General features: G+C 47.1%; 1 protein-coding gene and 1 long non-coding RNA gene across 6 annotated transcripts in view; one reads left to right on the top strand and one right to left on the bottom strand.

Annotated features, from left to right (window-relative positions):
• Positions 1-1041: 1041 nt before the first annotated feature.
• LOC147343852 (uncharacterized) lies at positions 1042-2897 on the bottom strand. Its single transcript, XR_015156247.1, has 2 exons — positions 2725-2897; positions 1042-1165 (listed from the first exon to the last, which is right to left on the bottom strand). It is a non-coding gene; the product is annotated as an uncharacterized LOC147343852 (long non-coding RNA).
• INTS10 (integrator complex subunit 10) overlaps positions 2264-14011 on the top strand; it is a 33383-nt gene continuing 21635 nt past the window's right edge. For 2 of the 5 annotated variants that reach the window (XM_086380485.1, XM_086380484.1), the window contains exons 1-9: positions 2264-2463; positions 3185-3252; positions 5812-5915; positions 6664-6803; positions 8708-8789; positions 9258-9398; positions 9964-10135; positions 10596-10765; positions 11528-11661. In XM_086380485.1, coding sequence (XP_086236611.1) covers positions 2335-2463; positions 3185-3252; positions 5812-5915; positions 6664-6803; positions 8708-8789; positions 9258-9398; positions 9964-10135; positions 10596-10765; positions 11528-11661 — 1140 coding nt within the window. In that variant the 5' untranslated portion in view covers positions 2264-2334. The remainder of the gene's footprint in view (positions 2464-3184; positions 3253-5811; positions 5916-6663; positions 6804-8707; positions 8790-9257; positions 9399-9963; positions 10136-10595; positions 10766-11527; positions 11662-14011) is intronic. The other 3 variants (XM_086380487.1, XM_086380486.1, XM_086380489.1) reach the window with 2 other exon arrangements.

Raw genomic sequence — 14011 nt, 5'->3', positions numbered from 1 at the left:
TCCCTGGGTTGGGAAGATCCCCTGGAGAAGGGAACGGCTACCCACGCCAGTATTCTGGCCTGGAGAATTCCATGGACTGTATAGTCCATGGGGTTACAAAGAGTTGGACACGACTGAGCGGCTTTCACTTCACTTTGCCATTTGAAAACCTTACACAATTTATACATGCAAATCTATGAAATAATGAAAAAATGTTCAAGCCCTCAATTTTTTTTGATCTTCACTTTATACCATAAAAATTATCAATTTCATACCTTCTTCTTTTCTACAAAGCCAACAGAATTCTATCATCAAGCAATCCATCCCGGCCTACAGAGTGAACAGAAAAGCAGGCTGTTTCTGTGTATAATCACAGGACATGAAACAGCTTTAGGAACCATAATGCTTTCTAAAGCGCTAGTACAGTTCAGGTATGGAGGAGCTGAGGGGAAAGCAGTGGCTCTTACCTAAAGATATCACTGAGGATGCTAATGAAACAAAACCAAGTTTTTAAAATTTGGGGTAGGACTTCCGTGGTGGCCCACTGATTGAAAAAGGAAAAAAAAAAAAAAAGTACACCTGCCAATGCAGGGCACTAAGGTTCAATCCCTGGTCCAGAAAGATTCCACACGCCAGGAAGTAACCAAGCCTATACGCACTGTAACTCCTGAGTCTGCAAGCCTAGAGCCAGTGCTCCACAAGGAGAGAGTACCCCGGCTCCTGGCAACTAGAGAAAGCCCAGCGCAGCAACGAAGACCCAGCGCAACCAAGAATAAATAATTTTTTTAAATTAGGGGTAAGTGGGGAGATACTAAAGTTGCCGTTTGTAGAATGGTACCTGTGAGCAACATAGCAAAACAAAAGAATCCCAACCTTGACAGATTCGGTAAGGTTGGCGCTTTACATGGTGTTGCAAGGCCTGGTCCTCTTGGTGCTTTCCTCTAAAACTAACTTGATAATTCACCACTAACTTTACAATTGTTTTTCAGTTATTATAATTAGGAAGTACCTATATTAGGCTTCACACATAACCATAGCATTGCCTGAGAAAAATACACAACCTGAAGTTGCTAGTTACATTTTATTCAGGGACCTTATTGGGGACCACAGCCCAGGAGATGGCCTCCAGCTCTGCAGAACTGCTCCAAAGAGCTAAGGCAGGCGTCAGGATATACAGGAGTTTTTGCTGAAAACAAAACAAAACAAAAAAACAAAACACATTGTTAGACCCAAGACTCTGGGCTCATTGAAATTACTCTTCAGATACACATCTTTAGTAGGGACAGTATGCTTTTTTTTCTCCATCCTAAATGCCCCTCCTGGGGCACTAATATAAGTCCGGCTGGGGGTACTGGCAGACAATATGCATTGTTTATCGGAATGGCAGGCGACATCCCCTGTCCACAATAGTGATGTATATATTCATATTTATTTAACATATCTATAACTTTTCCATGTATGAAGTGTATAGTAATTTTTTTTTTCAAACAGATCAGTTTTGAATCCCTAACCTTGGTTTTAAACCCAAAATATCAGTGGTACTAGAACTTGCTTAAACTTTTGTATATAGACCCTGGATTGAAAACCAAAGGAAGGTTCACAACCCAAATTTTGGCACATTCTTCCTGTTCGGCAAATAAATACTGCTTCCCCCGGTTCCTAAGTGCGGCTTCCCTTCCCGAGAGCACGGGAGACTGTTTAGTTTTGATCTGGCGAAAATGACATCGATCCCGGCTGGAAAGGATAATTAAAACAGCTACTTTCTGCAGGTCATAGGTCCCTAACACTGTAAACCCGGGGCGCCAACAGGTATAAACGACTCAGTAGCTCCCAGCCCGCAGCCAAGCACTGGCAAAGCGTTCACGCTGCAATAGCTCAAGAAACGCTCGCGGGAGAAACCAGAGAATAAAGGCGCGGCGGCAGTGACACGTGGCCGAGCGGAAGGTCCTAACAAGCAGCCCGATCGCCGCCGGGACCGCGGGACCACAACCCGCGCAGACCTTTGGGAGCGTCCACTCCGCCGGTGACCCCCGGCCGAGGGGCTCCTGGCACCGCCCTGGGCCCACCCCCGCCTTTCCGGCGTCTTGTGGCCGCCCGGGCTGCGAGCGCGCAGGCTCCTCGGGGGCACGGGGGTTGCGCCCCGAACCCGCGGACAGGCTCCCGCTGCTCCGCGGCCTCGGAGATCGGGACGCTCCAGGGGAGCTGCCCGCCCGAGGCCCCGCCAGGCGCAGGCGCGGAGGCCGCCCGCAAACCCGGAAGCGCTCGGTGCGTCCCGCGCCGGCGTAGTAGCGGCCCCGGCGGCGGCCAGGCCCGCGGCGTCCCCAGCCCCGAGGTCCGGCGGGCTCGGGCCGCGTCATGTCCGCCCAGGGCGACTGCGAGTTTCTGGTGCAGCGAGCCCGCGAGCTGGTGCCGCAGGACCTGTGGGCCGCCAAGGCTTGGCTCATCACGGCGCGCAGCCTCTACCCGGCCGACTTCAACATCCAGGTGAGGCCGGGCGGGCGTGCGGGGGGCGCGGCTCCCACTGACTTGCGCCCCCCAGCCTCCCATCCTCCCCGAGAAGCCAGCCTGGGGACTCCGGGTCCGGCCGGCCGGGCTGGGGCCACGGGAGCCTCAGCTGCCCAGCAGCCGGGCCCGCGCCGGGTGCCGCGGGGGAAGGGCCGCCCGCGGGGGCGGAGGCGGGATGGGGGTGTCCTGGGTGCCTGCGCGGGCGAGCTGGGGCGCGGGGTGCTGACCACAGGAGCCCACCTGGGCGGTGGCTGTGTGAAGGGGGGAATGCCGCGGGTCTGCAGTCACCGCCGCTGTGCGTAAAGGTATCAGAGTAGCATGAACCGCAGAAACCTACACACCGTTCCCGGGAACCCGATGATGAAGGCGGCGGCCTATTGGGCGCCGGCGACCTCGGATCCCGTGCCTGCACTAACCTGGGCCCGGGTTGTGAGCGACCGAGCCCTGAGGCTTCATTGACCGGGTGTTGCCCGACCCTAGGACCTCCAGGGGCGGGACGGGGCGGGCTCTGAGGGTCTGTGTCGCCAGGTGATGCTCGACCTTAGGACCTCCAGGGACGGGGCGGAATGAGGGGGTGGGGGCCTCTGATGGTCAGTGTCAGCAGGTGGTGCCAGATCCTAGGCCCTCCAGGGGTGGGGACGGTGGAGGAGCAGGCCGGGAGCGGGGCAGAGGGCCTGACCCCGCCCCGGCTGTGTTGCAGTATGAGATGTACACCATCGAGCGGAATGCGGAGCGGACGGCCACCGCCGGCAGGCTGCTATACGACATGTGAGTGGGGAGCTGCCCCGACCTCCTGGGGTGGGGAGTTGATTTCTGTCTGTCGAAGAGGGAGTTGCGGGGAGGTCTGAAGTTCTGCGGGTCCGGTACCTAAAGCGTACTTTTTCATGGGTCTAGGCCTTCCGTTAGCTGCAGAGAAGTCTAACTAGGTCTTGTTCTTGTTAAAACTCTTCTATTCAGTCATTTATTTTGGAAATAATACACGCTCTTCTCAGAAGTTTAGACAGTACTGAAGCATAGAGAATAATGAGTGGAAGTCCCTCCTGGCCTCAGCACACACACCACACATGAGTAGGTTCTGGGGGAGCGGTGGCCGCAGTGAGCGCTACTGCTCACCCACCGCGATGGACCCTTTTCCAGGTCAACATGTAAAGATCTGTTTAGTTCTTTTTCACGTCTGCAGAGCATTTCACCCCTCTTTTATTGGGGGACATTTAGGGAGCTTCCAGTTGGTTGAGATTATATTCAAGAGTGTCAGAAAGTAATTTTGTACTCAGGTTTTGGTGTTTTTCTTTAGATTCTTCAACATAGGTTTGCATAGTCAAAGGGTGCGTGGATTTTAAATTTTGATGTACTATCAGACTGCTTTCCAAAAAGTGCCATTCCTGTTTACATCTCCATGGCCAGTGTGTAAAAGTGTTGCTTTCCAATAGCGTTGCCAGCACTTGGATATTATCAGTCTTTCCATCAGCTGTTAATTTTCGCCAGTGCCACAGGAGAAAGGGCTTCCCCAGTGGCTCAGCAGTAAAGAATCTGCCCACAATGCCGGAGATGTGGGCTCGATTCCTGGGTTAGGAAGATCCTCTGGAGGAGGGCATGGCAACTCACTCCAGTATTCTTGCCTGGAGAATCCAATGGACAGGGGCGCCTGGTAGGCTACAGTCTATAGGGTCGCAAGAGAGTTGGACACGACTGAAGTGACCAAGCACTCATGCGCAGGAGAAAACAGCATCTTGCTATTTTTAAAAACGTGTGTTCAGTATATTACTAGTAAGACTGAGTATCTTTTCAAATGATATTTGGCTATTCGTATTTTTTCTATGATTTGCCTTTGCCCATTTTTTCTTTCTGAATGTTGAGCTTTAAGCCAACTTTTTCACTCTGCTCTTTTACTTTCATCAAGAGGCTTTTTAGTTCCTCTTCACTTTGTGCCATAAAGGTGGTATCATCTGCATATCTGAGGTTATTGATATTTCTCCCGGCAATCTTGATTCCAGCTTGTGCTTCTTCCAGCCCAGCGTTTCTCATGATGGACTCTGCACAGAAGTTAAATAAGCAGGGTGACAATATACAGCCTTGACGTACTCCTTTTCCGATTTGGAACCAGTCTGTTGTTCCATGTTCAGTTCTAACTGTTGCTTCCTGACCTGCATGTAGGTTTCTCAAGAGGCAGGTCAGGTGGTCTGGTATTCCCATCTCTTTCAGAATTTTCCACAGTTTATTGTGATCCACACAGTCAAAGGCTTTGGCATAGTCAATAAAACAGAAATAGATGTTTTTCTGGAACTCTCTTGCTTTTTCCATGATCCAGCAGATGTCGGCAATTTGGTCTCTGGTTCCTCTGCCTTTCCTAAAATCAGCTTGAACATTTAGAAAACTAAGATCATGGCATCTGGTCCCATTACTTCATGGGAAATAGATGGGGAAACAGTGGAAACAGTGTCAGACTTTATTTTTTGGGGCTCCAAAATCACTGCAGATGGTGATTGCAGCCATGAAATTAAAAGACGCTTACTCCTTGGAAGGAAAGTTATGACTAACCTAGATAGCATATTGAAAAGCAGAGAAATTACTTTGCCAACAAAGATCTGTCTAGTCAAGGCTATGGTTTTTCCAGTGGTCATGTATGGATGTGAGAGTTGGACTGTGAAGAAAGCTGAATGCTGAAGAATTGATGCTTTTAAACTGTGATGTTGGAGAAGACTCTTGAGAGTCCCTTCGACTGCAAAGAGATCCAGCCAGTCCGTCCTAGAGGAGACCAGGCCTGGTGTTCATTGGAAGGACTGATGCTGAGGCTGAAACTCCAATACTTTGGCCACCTCATGCTAAGAATTGACTCATTGGAAAAGACCCTGATTCTGGGAGGGATTGGGGGCAGAAGTAGAAGGGGATGACAGAGGATGAGATGGCTGGATGGCATCACTGACTGGATGCACATGAGTTTGGGTGAAATCCGGGAGTTGGTGATGGACAGGAAGGCCTGGCGTGCTGCGATTCATGGGATCGCAAAGGGTCGGACTGAGCGGCTGAACTGAACTGAACTGATTTTTTCTTTGGGGAGGTTTTTTTTTTTCCTTGTTTGCTTTTCAGGAGTGCTTTACATATTATGGTCATTTGTCTTTTCACTTGTTATAAAAGCTTAAGTCTATTGTAAGGACCCTCATTTTTCTTAGTTTTTATTTTTATATCTTTATTTTGGTTTGGTTTATCTATGTATTCACTTGGGATAAAAAAAATGTGTTTTTCTGTGATGCTACTGTTTTTACTTTCTTTTTTGGATGCTATATAGAATCTGACATTTTAATTTAATGCATTCGTTTTTAAAAATAGGTTTGTGAATTTCCCAGATCAGCCGGTGGTGTGGAGAGAGATCAGCATTATTACCTCAGCATTAAGAAACGATTCACAGGATAAACAAACCCAATTCTTAAGAAGTAAGAGCAAAGTGATAATGTAATAGTGTATAACTTACTACTTCCAGAATGTCAAATTGTCTGTAGTAATTCCACACAAAAAAAGCCACATCTGTGGTATTGGTACCCATGTATGTGTTTTGTTCTTGGCCTCTACAGATGTCACTTGGTCCCTTGAGCATTTGCTTAGAACCCTTTAAATTTATTAATGGATGTGGATATTAGCCTGGGAACTGAATATATTTTCACAGATTCTGCAGTCATCAGAAAGCATATGTAGATTATGCAGACCTCCAAAGAACAGGAGAGAATCTTTTAGTAATTTATGACCTTTCTCATTGACCTTCATTCTGTGTTGGGTGCCATAGCCAATCCAATATTTCAGATTCTGGACGAAAAAGGAAGTAGATGGTTCACGCCATTTCAGCTGATGTGCATGCTTTTTATCTCAGCCGGCAGCAAGCACTGTTGTGACCCTTCCCAGACGTCATTCTTCTCTTCTAGATCCAGTGCGGCCTCCAGATATTTCGCGGTCATTCCACAAACATCTTATGCCCAACACCCTGACCTGGAAGCCTTCCGGGTTGTGGGTGAAATCCGCAGTAGCAGTTCTTTTACTTAATGAATCCCAAAGATACTTCACTTATATACTAAGAAGCGGTTCTTCACTCAGTATATCCCATTCTGTGCATGACGACGCCTTCTGTCCTCTTTCGCTTCTGCATTTTCTTTCTGAAAGACTTCACAAAGTGAAATGTATTGTGTACAGGTTTATTTGAAACTCTTCCTGGGCGAATCCAGTGTGAAATGTTACTGAAGGTTACGGAACAATGCTTCAACACTTTGGAACGTTCAGAAATGCTGCTTCTACTTCTGAGACGCTTCCCTGAAACCGTGGTGCAACATGGGGTAAGATAAAGTTGATCAGTGGAGTCACAAGTACGTTTAAAAGCTAGAATGTGTGTATTATTCTAAAGTAGATTATTCTCATTCTGAGGAGTGCCAGGAAAGATTGAACTCAAATCAAAGGAATCCTTGTTGGTAAAGCTAGAAGGATGTCACTGTTACCGGACTCTGAAATTCCAGTAGAAATTGTCTTACCAGAGTAAGGAAATAAGCACCAAGCTATGACAGTGCTTTTATTGTTGTTGCTCTTGTTCAGTCGCTCAGTCGTGCGCGACTCTTGGAACCCCATGGACTGCAACACTCCGGGCTTCCCTCCTCCATTATCTCCCGGAGCTTGCTCAAACTCATGTTCACTGACTCGGTGACGCCATCCAACCATCTCATCCTCTATCATCCCCTCCTCCTCCTGCCTTCAATCTTTCCCAGCATCAGGGTCTTTTCCAGTGAGTCCGCTCTCATATCAGGTGGCCAAAGTGCTAATTATTTTCAATTTGTAAAGTATAGTAGAGTTTTTTAAAATAATCTATTTCATAGTTTTCAACTCTGTGTTTGAATTTAAAGGCGCGCCATAGTTGGTAGTGTGAACGGGCACATTCTTCACATGGTTTTGCTGTGTGGTCACTTTTTCCCTGCTCTGCCCTTTCCTCATACGTCCAGTCATTACTGAGTGTTGTTGGCAGACACTAGTCAGCGTGCGGTCGCTCCTGGAGGTGGACAGCATCCTGCTTTGCAGCTGCGTTCGTCACTTCCCATCGCCTGTAATGGAGAGCTGGGCTTCAGATGATTAACTCTTAATTCAAACCCTTTGGCTTATTCTTTCTGGCTCCACTTTCCTGGCTGCTGCCCCGGTTAACCTTCTCTGTATCTCTGTGTGTTAGTTTCAAGGGGCTGCTGTAACAAAGTACCAGAACCTGGGTGCCTTAAAACAACAGGAATGTATTCTCTCACAGTCTCAAATCAAGGCATGGCCAGGGCCGTGCTCCCTGTGAAGGCTTGGGGAGGACTCATGCCCACCTCTTCCTGGCTCCCAGGGCACCATCAATCCTTGTTGTTCCTTGGCTCTTGGCTTCATCATCTGGTTCCCACCCCTGTTGTCATCTGGCCATCGTCCCTGTGTCTGTGCACGACCTTATAAAAACACCAGTCATTGGATTACAACCCACCCTGATCCCGAATGACTTCATCTTAACTGATTACCTCTATGAAGACCTTTTTTATAAGATAAACATGCAAGATCACATCCTGACGTTCTGAGTGGACATAAATTTTGCAGGGGGCAATGTTCAACCTAGAGTCCTCCCTGACTTTAACTTCGGGCCTCGTGTAATCATTCACAGGGTAACCCCTCCTCTCACCCCATGTCATCAGGTTGCAGGGAAGACAGTGTGGAGGTCTTGGTGGGTTTGTGCAAGCCAGCTCTCCACTGGGCTAGGGTGTCAGAATGGGACGGTGGCCTGCAGACCCAAACCGCTCTGTCCTACCTAGTCCAGGATGTGCGACTGGCTACTCCTGGCAACTCTTGCAAGTGCGAAGTTTTGTCTACATAATACATCTTGGTGTAGGGAATAAAGTCAGTTTCCGAATTTCTTAGAAAAATCTCTTCATCTCTGTTATCATTCTGTCTAACTCCAGTGCTTCCATTAAGTTTTTTAGACATTTGATTGGTGTTTTAATTTTACTGGTTCAGAGGAGAATAAGATGACAGATGAACGTGGGATTCCCTTCCGGGCAAGGTTGCTGATGGATTCTCTTGTTTTCTAGTCTTTAAAGTGAGAATTCTTGTTTCTCAGGGAAGTTTGAATATACAAACTATGTTGTAAATCAGTAAATCAGATGCACTGTTTCTTCCTGTAATTTGGACATCTGAAACTTAACACGTTTAAATGATGAGGTGTGTTTTGAAACAGGTTGGCCTTGGGGAGGCACTCTTAGAGGCTGAGACTATTGAGGAACAAGAATCTCCTGTCAACTGCTTTAGAAAATTATTCGGTAAGAAAAATTGCATCTCGTATTAATTCCTTATGCTCAGTAGAATGTGCTGGGGGTGTCATTTCAGAAATAAGGTCATTTGTAGAAAGCAAAGGAATTCTTCATATTGTGGGATTTAAATCCTTGTTAATTTTTTTGGTTCAGAAAGCATTTTAAACAACTTCTAAATTTTTGTTATGTAATAGTTAATACCTCTGAAAGAATACATGTAACCATGTATTGGGGTGTGAATAATAAGAAATAATAATAAACACCTGTCACTCGTGATGTAGCGTCTTCGTCTCCTTGCTGACTCCGTCCACTAGCGTCCCTCTACATTGCAGTTTTCAAATAACTGTGCCATAAGGGAGTTCTTTTCTTCCTATCTACTTTTGGCCAAGTGAACTAAAAACTAAACTTGGTTTTTGCCAGAACCCAAGAGCAGCCAAACAGCTTAATCAGTTTTTCCTCGTTTTTCCTTCTCAACAGTGTGTGATGTCCTTCCGCTAATAATTAACAACCATGACGTTCGGCTGCCTGCCAATTTGCTGTATAAGTACTTAAACAAAGCAGCTGAGTTTTACATAAATTATGTTACTAGATCGACTCAGATAGAGAATCAGCATCAAGGTAAGTGGGAATAGCTTGCAATTTATTTTTTTGTCCTTTTTCATTTTGTAAAATTTCCAGCTCAGAAATCCCTCAGTGTTTTGATTATTCTCCTCTGGATATGTACCAGTTTGATAGTCTTTTTAAAAGAGGGTTCCTAGAAAACAAACACTACGCTTAAGAGAGAAGACTTTTCTGGAACCAGCTTTACCCCTCGATTGAAAGAGTGAAGCTGCTGAACTTGTAAGGTTAGCTTCGTACGTGGACCCAGCTCACAGGTCCCTTCCTGCTCCCCCAGGGGTGGACACAAGCGTGTTGAGGTTCTGTGTTCTTGCCTCTTGCATGGGAAGTCAGACCTTTTTTTTCTCTATTAAGTACCAGCCACATAAAGAGTAAGTAGTGAGGTATCCATGGCGGTCCAGTGGTTAAGACGGCACTTCCAGTGCAGGGGGTGAAGGTTCAATCCCTGGTCGGGGAACTGAGATCCCACATGCTGCGGGGCATTGCCAAAAATAAATAATAAAGGCTTTTTTTTTAAGTAAGTAGTCACATTAATTAATTGTAAATTTTTTTTTTCACATCTCAGGTGCTCAGGAAACATCTGATTTAATGTCACCGAGCAAACGTAGCTCTCAGAAGTACATAATAGAAGGGCTGACAGAAAAATCGTCCCAGATTGTGGACCCTTGGGAGAGATTGTTTAAGATTTTGAACGTTGTTGGAATGAGGTGTGACTGGCAGATGGATAAAGGAAGACGGTAAAAACGCATTCATTTCCAAGACTGCACAACAGATCATTTGATAGCATAATCTCTAAAAAAGCAAAATACTTTTTTCTAGAAGCATATAGTATGTGGGTACACCTCTGTCAGGGGCGGTTCTGTAACTCTCAGTATTTATGCAGGAGTGTAGTTTTTCACTTCATTAAAAGATTCCCAGGGGAAGCATGGTCTCTTAAGGTGCTGTTGAGTCTGAGTTCTCCTCGGTGCTTAGAGGAAAGAGAACTTACTTGGCACATTCGTGTCAGGAGCTCTTGTCCTGATGCTGCTCTGATTCAGAAGGGGAATTTGCCTCCATCTGCAGACAGTGGACAGTAATTCTACCTGCCCAGAGCCACGTCTGGTAGTTGTAACGGTTCTATGGGCACTTTTCTCTCGTAGACGTTTTGCTGACAAGCTCAGAGTAATTAAATAATTTTTGTTGTCGTTCATCTTTCAGAAGCTATGGTGACATTTTGCATAGAATGAAGGATCTCTGCAGATACATGAACAACTTCGATAATGAAGCTCATGCAAAATACAAAAACCAAGTGGTTTATTCCACGATGCTGGTCTTCTTTAAGAACGCATTCCAGTATGTCAACAGCATACAGCCATCTCTCTTCCAAGGTTGGTTTAAGAATTTTAGAGTGTCCCGGACCACTGGCTTCGTTGAGGGTGGTGAAGACGATGAAAATATTCACCTTAACATTGTTCTTGGGTCCAAGTAACTGCCAGTGCTTTTATGAGTTGTTGGTTTTCATGTATGTTTTCACTAAAAACTTCTGTATCAAAGGATGTGTGGTATTCGAAACTAAATACAGATATTGAATGCCTCTTTTTAAAAAGCAGCAGATGTAGCAGAGTGTTGACTTAGGTTTCACAGTAAATTCTCAACAGACAAAGATTTTTAAAAAATAATATGTATGCATATCAAGTCTAGAGAATGTGAAAAATAGAAATATCACAGGGTGAAATACCCATGATGCTTCCAGTCTAACATAACTCTCAATTTTGCATATTGCCTATAGTATTTCGTACATTTAGATTATCTTATATGTTAGATTATCATATATTTAAATAATGTATGTGTATCTTTGTAGTTTTTCTGTTGTTGGTAGTTCTGTGCTTTGTGATCATTGTAAAAAACTTGGTAAATAACGTAAGAACGAACACAAAGAAGGAACTTGCTTTGTCCACTGAGAGAGACGTTTATTAACAGTCGGGTGTATACCTGCACAGTTTTTATTTCTGTATATGTTTGCTTATTTGTTTAGCTAATTGAGACGATAGTGGTCATATTTTCACACGGTACTTGAGTAGGTTTCCTCTGGTATTAAGTACTCTCTTCCTCCCGCATTGTAAGTGTCGATCTTTCCGCTCCATCCGCAGGTCCCAACGCCCCGAGCCAAGTCCCGCTGGTTCTCCTGGAGGACGTATCGAACGTGTACGGTGACGTCGAGATCGATCGCAGTAAGCACATACATAAGAAGAGGAAACTAGCCGAGGGAAGAGAAAAACCCATGGTAATTCTCTCAGATAGAATTATTAGCAGATGACACGTTTACGGTTTGCCAGACACAGGTCCCCTTGGTCACTGCCTGCTCCCTGCTCCCGCTCCGGCGCCCACAGCGTCTTCCCTTTTTGTAACGTGAACCAGACGTCCCTTCGGCCACTGACGGCTTCCCTCCACTCTCAGAATAAAATCCCAACCCTCTCCTTTGGCTTCAGAGCAGGCACGAGCAGGCCCCCGTGCTGCAGACCCTCCGGCCGCCTGCGGCCCCTTCCCGGCCTCCGCCCAGCTCACGGCCACCCCTCTGGGTCCCGCCACTCATCGCTCAGCCTGGATGTTCTCCCCGCTGAGGCTGCCTCCGAATGGCCCTCCGTTTTCTCTCTTTTTTCCTGTATTTTAATTCTGTGTGGCCCTTAGTGAGGTCTGTTCTTAAGTCTTTCCTGGTTGGTTGCCTTGCTGTCCGTGTCTCTTTACCGGAGCACAAGGTCTTTGGGGCTGTCAGCAGCATCTGTCTTGCCCACCCCATGTCCTGGGCCTTTGGTGCCGGGGGGCTCCACTGTGCCCTCCCCGGGGTGGGTGGGTCCAGGCCTGGGACAGCTGTTGAGTGTCCTGGCCCTCACCTGTCGTGTGCGAACCAGCAGGCTCTGCTCGCACGCTCCAGACCCCAGTGCGCCCCACCTGATATGGGTCCAGCCAGCTCTGTCTGTCACGTTGCGGCAGGGAACACACAGATTATATGTTCATACGTTAAGGGCCCTGGAGGCCCCTGAGCTCAGCTCACATGTCTGTTTTATTCAGTGTTTGTTTTTTAGTAACCCAGCATCTAAAACGTGGGCGCTTTCTCATCACAATCCAGATGGACGTCCCTTTACTGGTTGATGTCTTATGACGCTGGTCCCTGGGGGCGGCCACCCCTGGAGTGGGGTGGACGTTCTGCCCGAAGCCGGAGTGCCTGCTCACGTGACCGGCCAGGCGACTGGAGGTGGGGGCGGGGGAGGGTCCTCCCGCCCGCACACACTCGTGTGCTTTCCCCGTGGTCAGGACTCCGGCCTCAGAGTCTTCTCTCAGAATGTGCTTTTGTGTTCCTGTAAATTCTGCATACCATCTGGAACTCCATACCGACCCCCTGCATCTGAGGTCCCTTCCGTAAACCCCTGGTCTCATTTTGAGGCAGGAACGTATTCCATGAGCTCCGACCCCCCGCATCTGAGGTCCCTTCCGTAAACCCCTGATCTCATTTTGAGGCAGGAATGTATTCCATGAGCTGCCACAGCAATGAACGCACTGCTCGTGTTTCTCTGTCTCACTAGATTGCCCACCTGTGAACGGGAGACGACCCTGGAGAGCCAGGATGCCCGAGAGATAGGTTTTGGTTTTGAAAGAGATTGAGGAGCATGTCATCACTGAGGGGGATAAGGAGATGAAGCTAAATAGTGTGAGGCGGGGAGGGTCCCTGGATGTCAAGGAATGCGGAGAAAGGTGGGGAGTGGGAGGGGAGTGCCTTTTTTTCCAAGATTCGCTTAAGGAGTAGAACTTTTCTTTTTAACTACAGTTGATTTACAATGTTACGTTAGTCCAGAGGTACCGCTTTAGGTTCTTTTCCATCCCAGGTTTTATAAGGTACTGAATATAGTTTCCTGTGCAATATAGTGGGTCCTTGTTGGTTATTCTATGTATAGTCGTATGCATGTGTGAACCCCAACCTCCTGATGCATCTCCCCCACTTTCCCCTTGGTAACCGTAAGTTTTCTGTGTCTGTGAGTCTGTCTTGTAAGTAACTTGTGTCATTTTTTAGACTCCACGTACCGGCGATGTCTTCCAGTGTTTGTCTTTCTCTGACTTGACTTCACGTGGTGTGATGATCTGCAGGTGCATCCACGTTGGTGCGGCGTTACTTCATTCACACACGCTCTAGTGTGCGTGTGTGCCACGTCTTTTTCTTTATCTGCTCACCTGTGGACGGACACTTAGGTTGCTCCGTGTCTTGGCTGCTGTGAATAGTGTTGCAGTGAGCGTTGGGGTGCATGCATCTTTTCAGGTGGAGGTTTCTCCAGATACATGCCCAGGAGGGGGATTGCTGGATCATACGTCAGTTCTGTTTTTAGTCTCTTAAAGGAACCTCCATACTGACTGCCATAGTGGGTGCACCGATTTGCATTCCCACCAGCAGTGTAGCAGGGTTCCCTTCTCTCCACACCCTCTCCAGCATTTATTGTTGTAGATTTTTTGATGATGGCCGTTCTGCCTGATGTGAGGTGATACCTCATTGTCGTTTGGTTTGCATTTCTCTAATAATTAGCATTGTTGAGTATCTTTTCATGTGCCTGTGGGCCATCTGTATGTCTTCTTTGGAAAAATGTCTT

The sequence above is a fragment of the Bos grunniens genome, chromosome 27 (genome assembly GCF_055505025.1).
Source record: "Bos grunniens cultivar Pamir isolate PY7600 chromosome 27, Bosgru_T2T1.0, whole genome shotgun sequence".
NCBI lineage: Eukaryota > Metazoa > Chordata > Mammalia > Artiodactyla > Bovidae > Bos > Bos grunniens.
The sequence above is the reverse complement of the archived record's forward strand: the minus strand, read 5'-3'. Positions and strand labels throughout refer to the sequence as shown.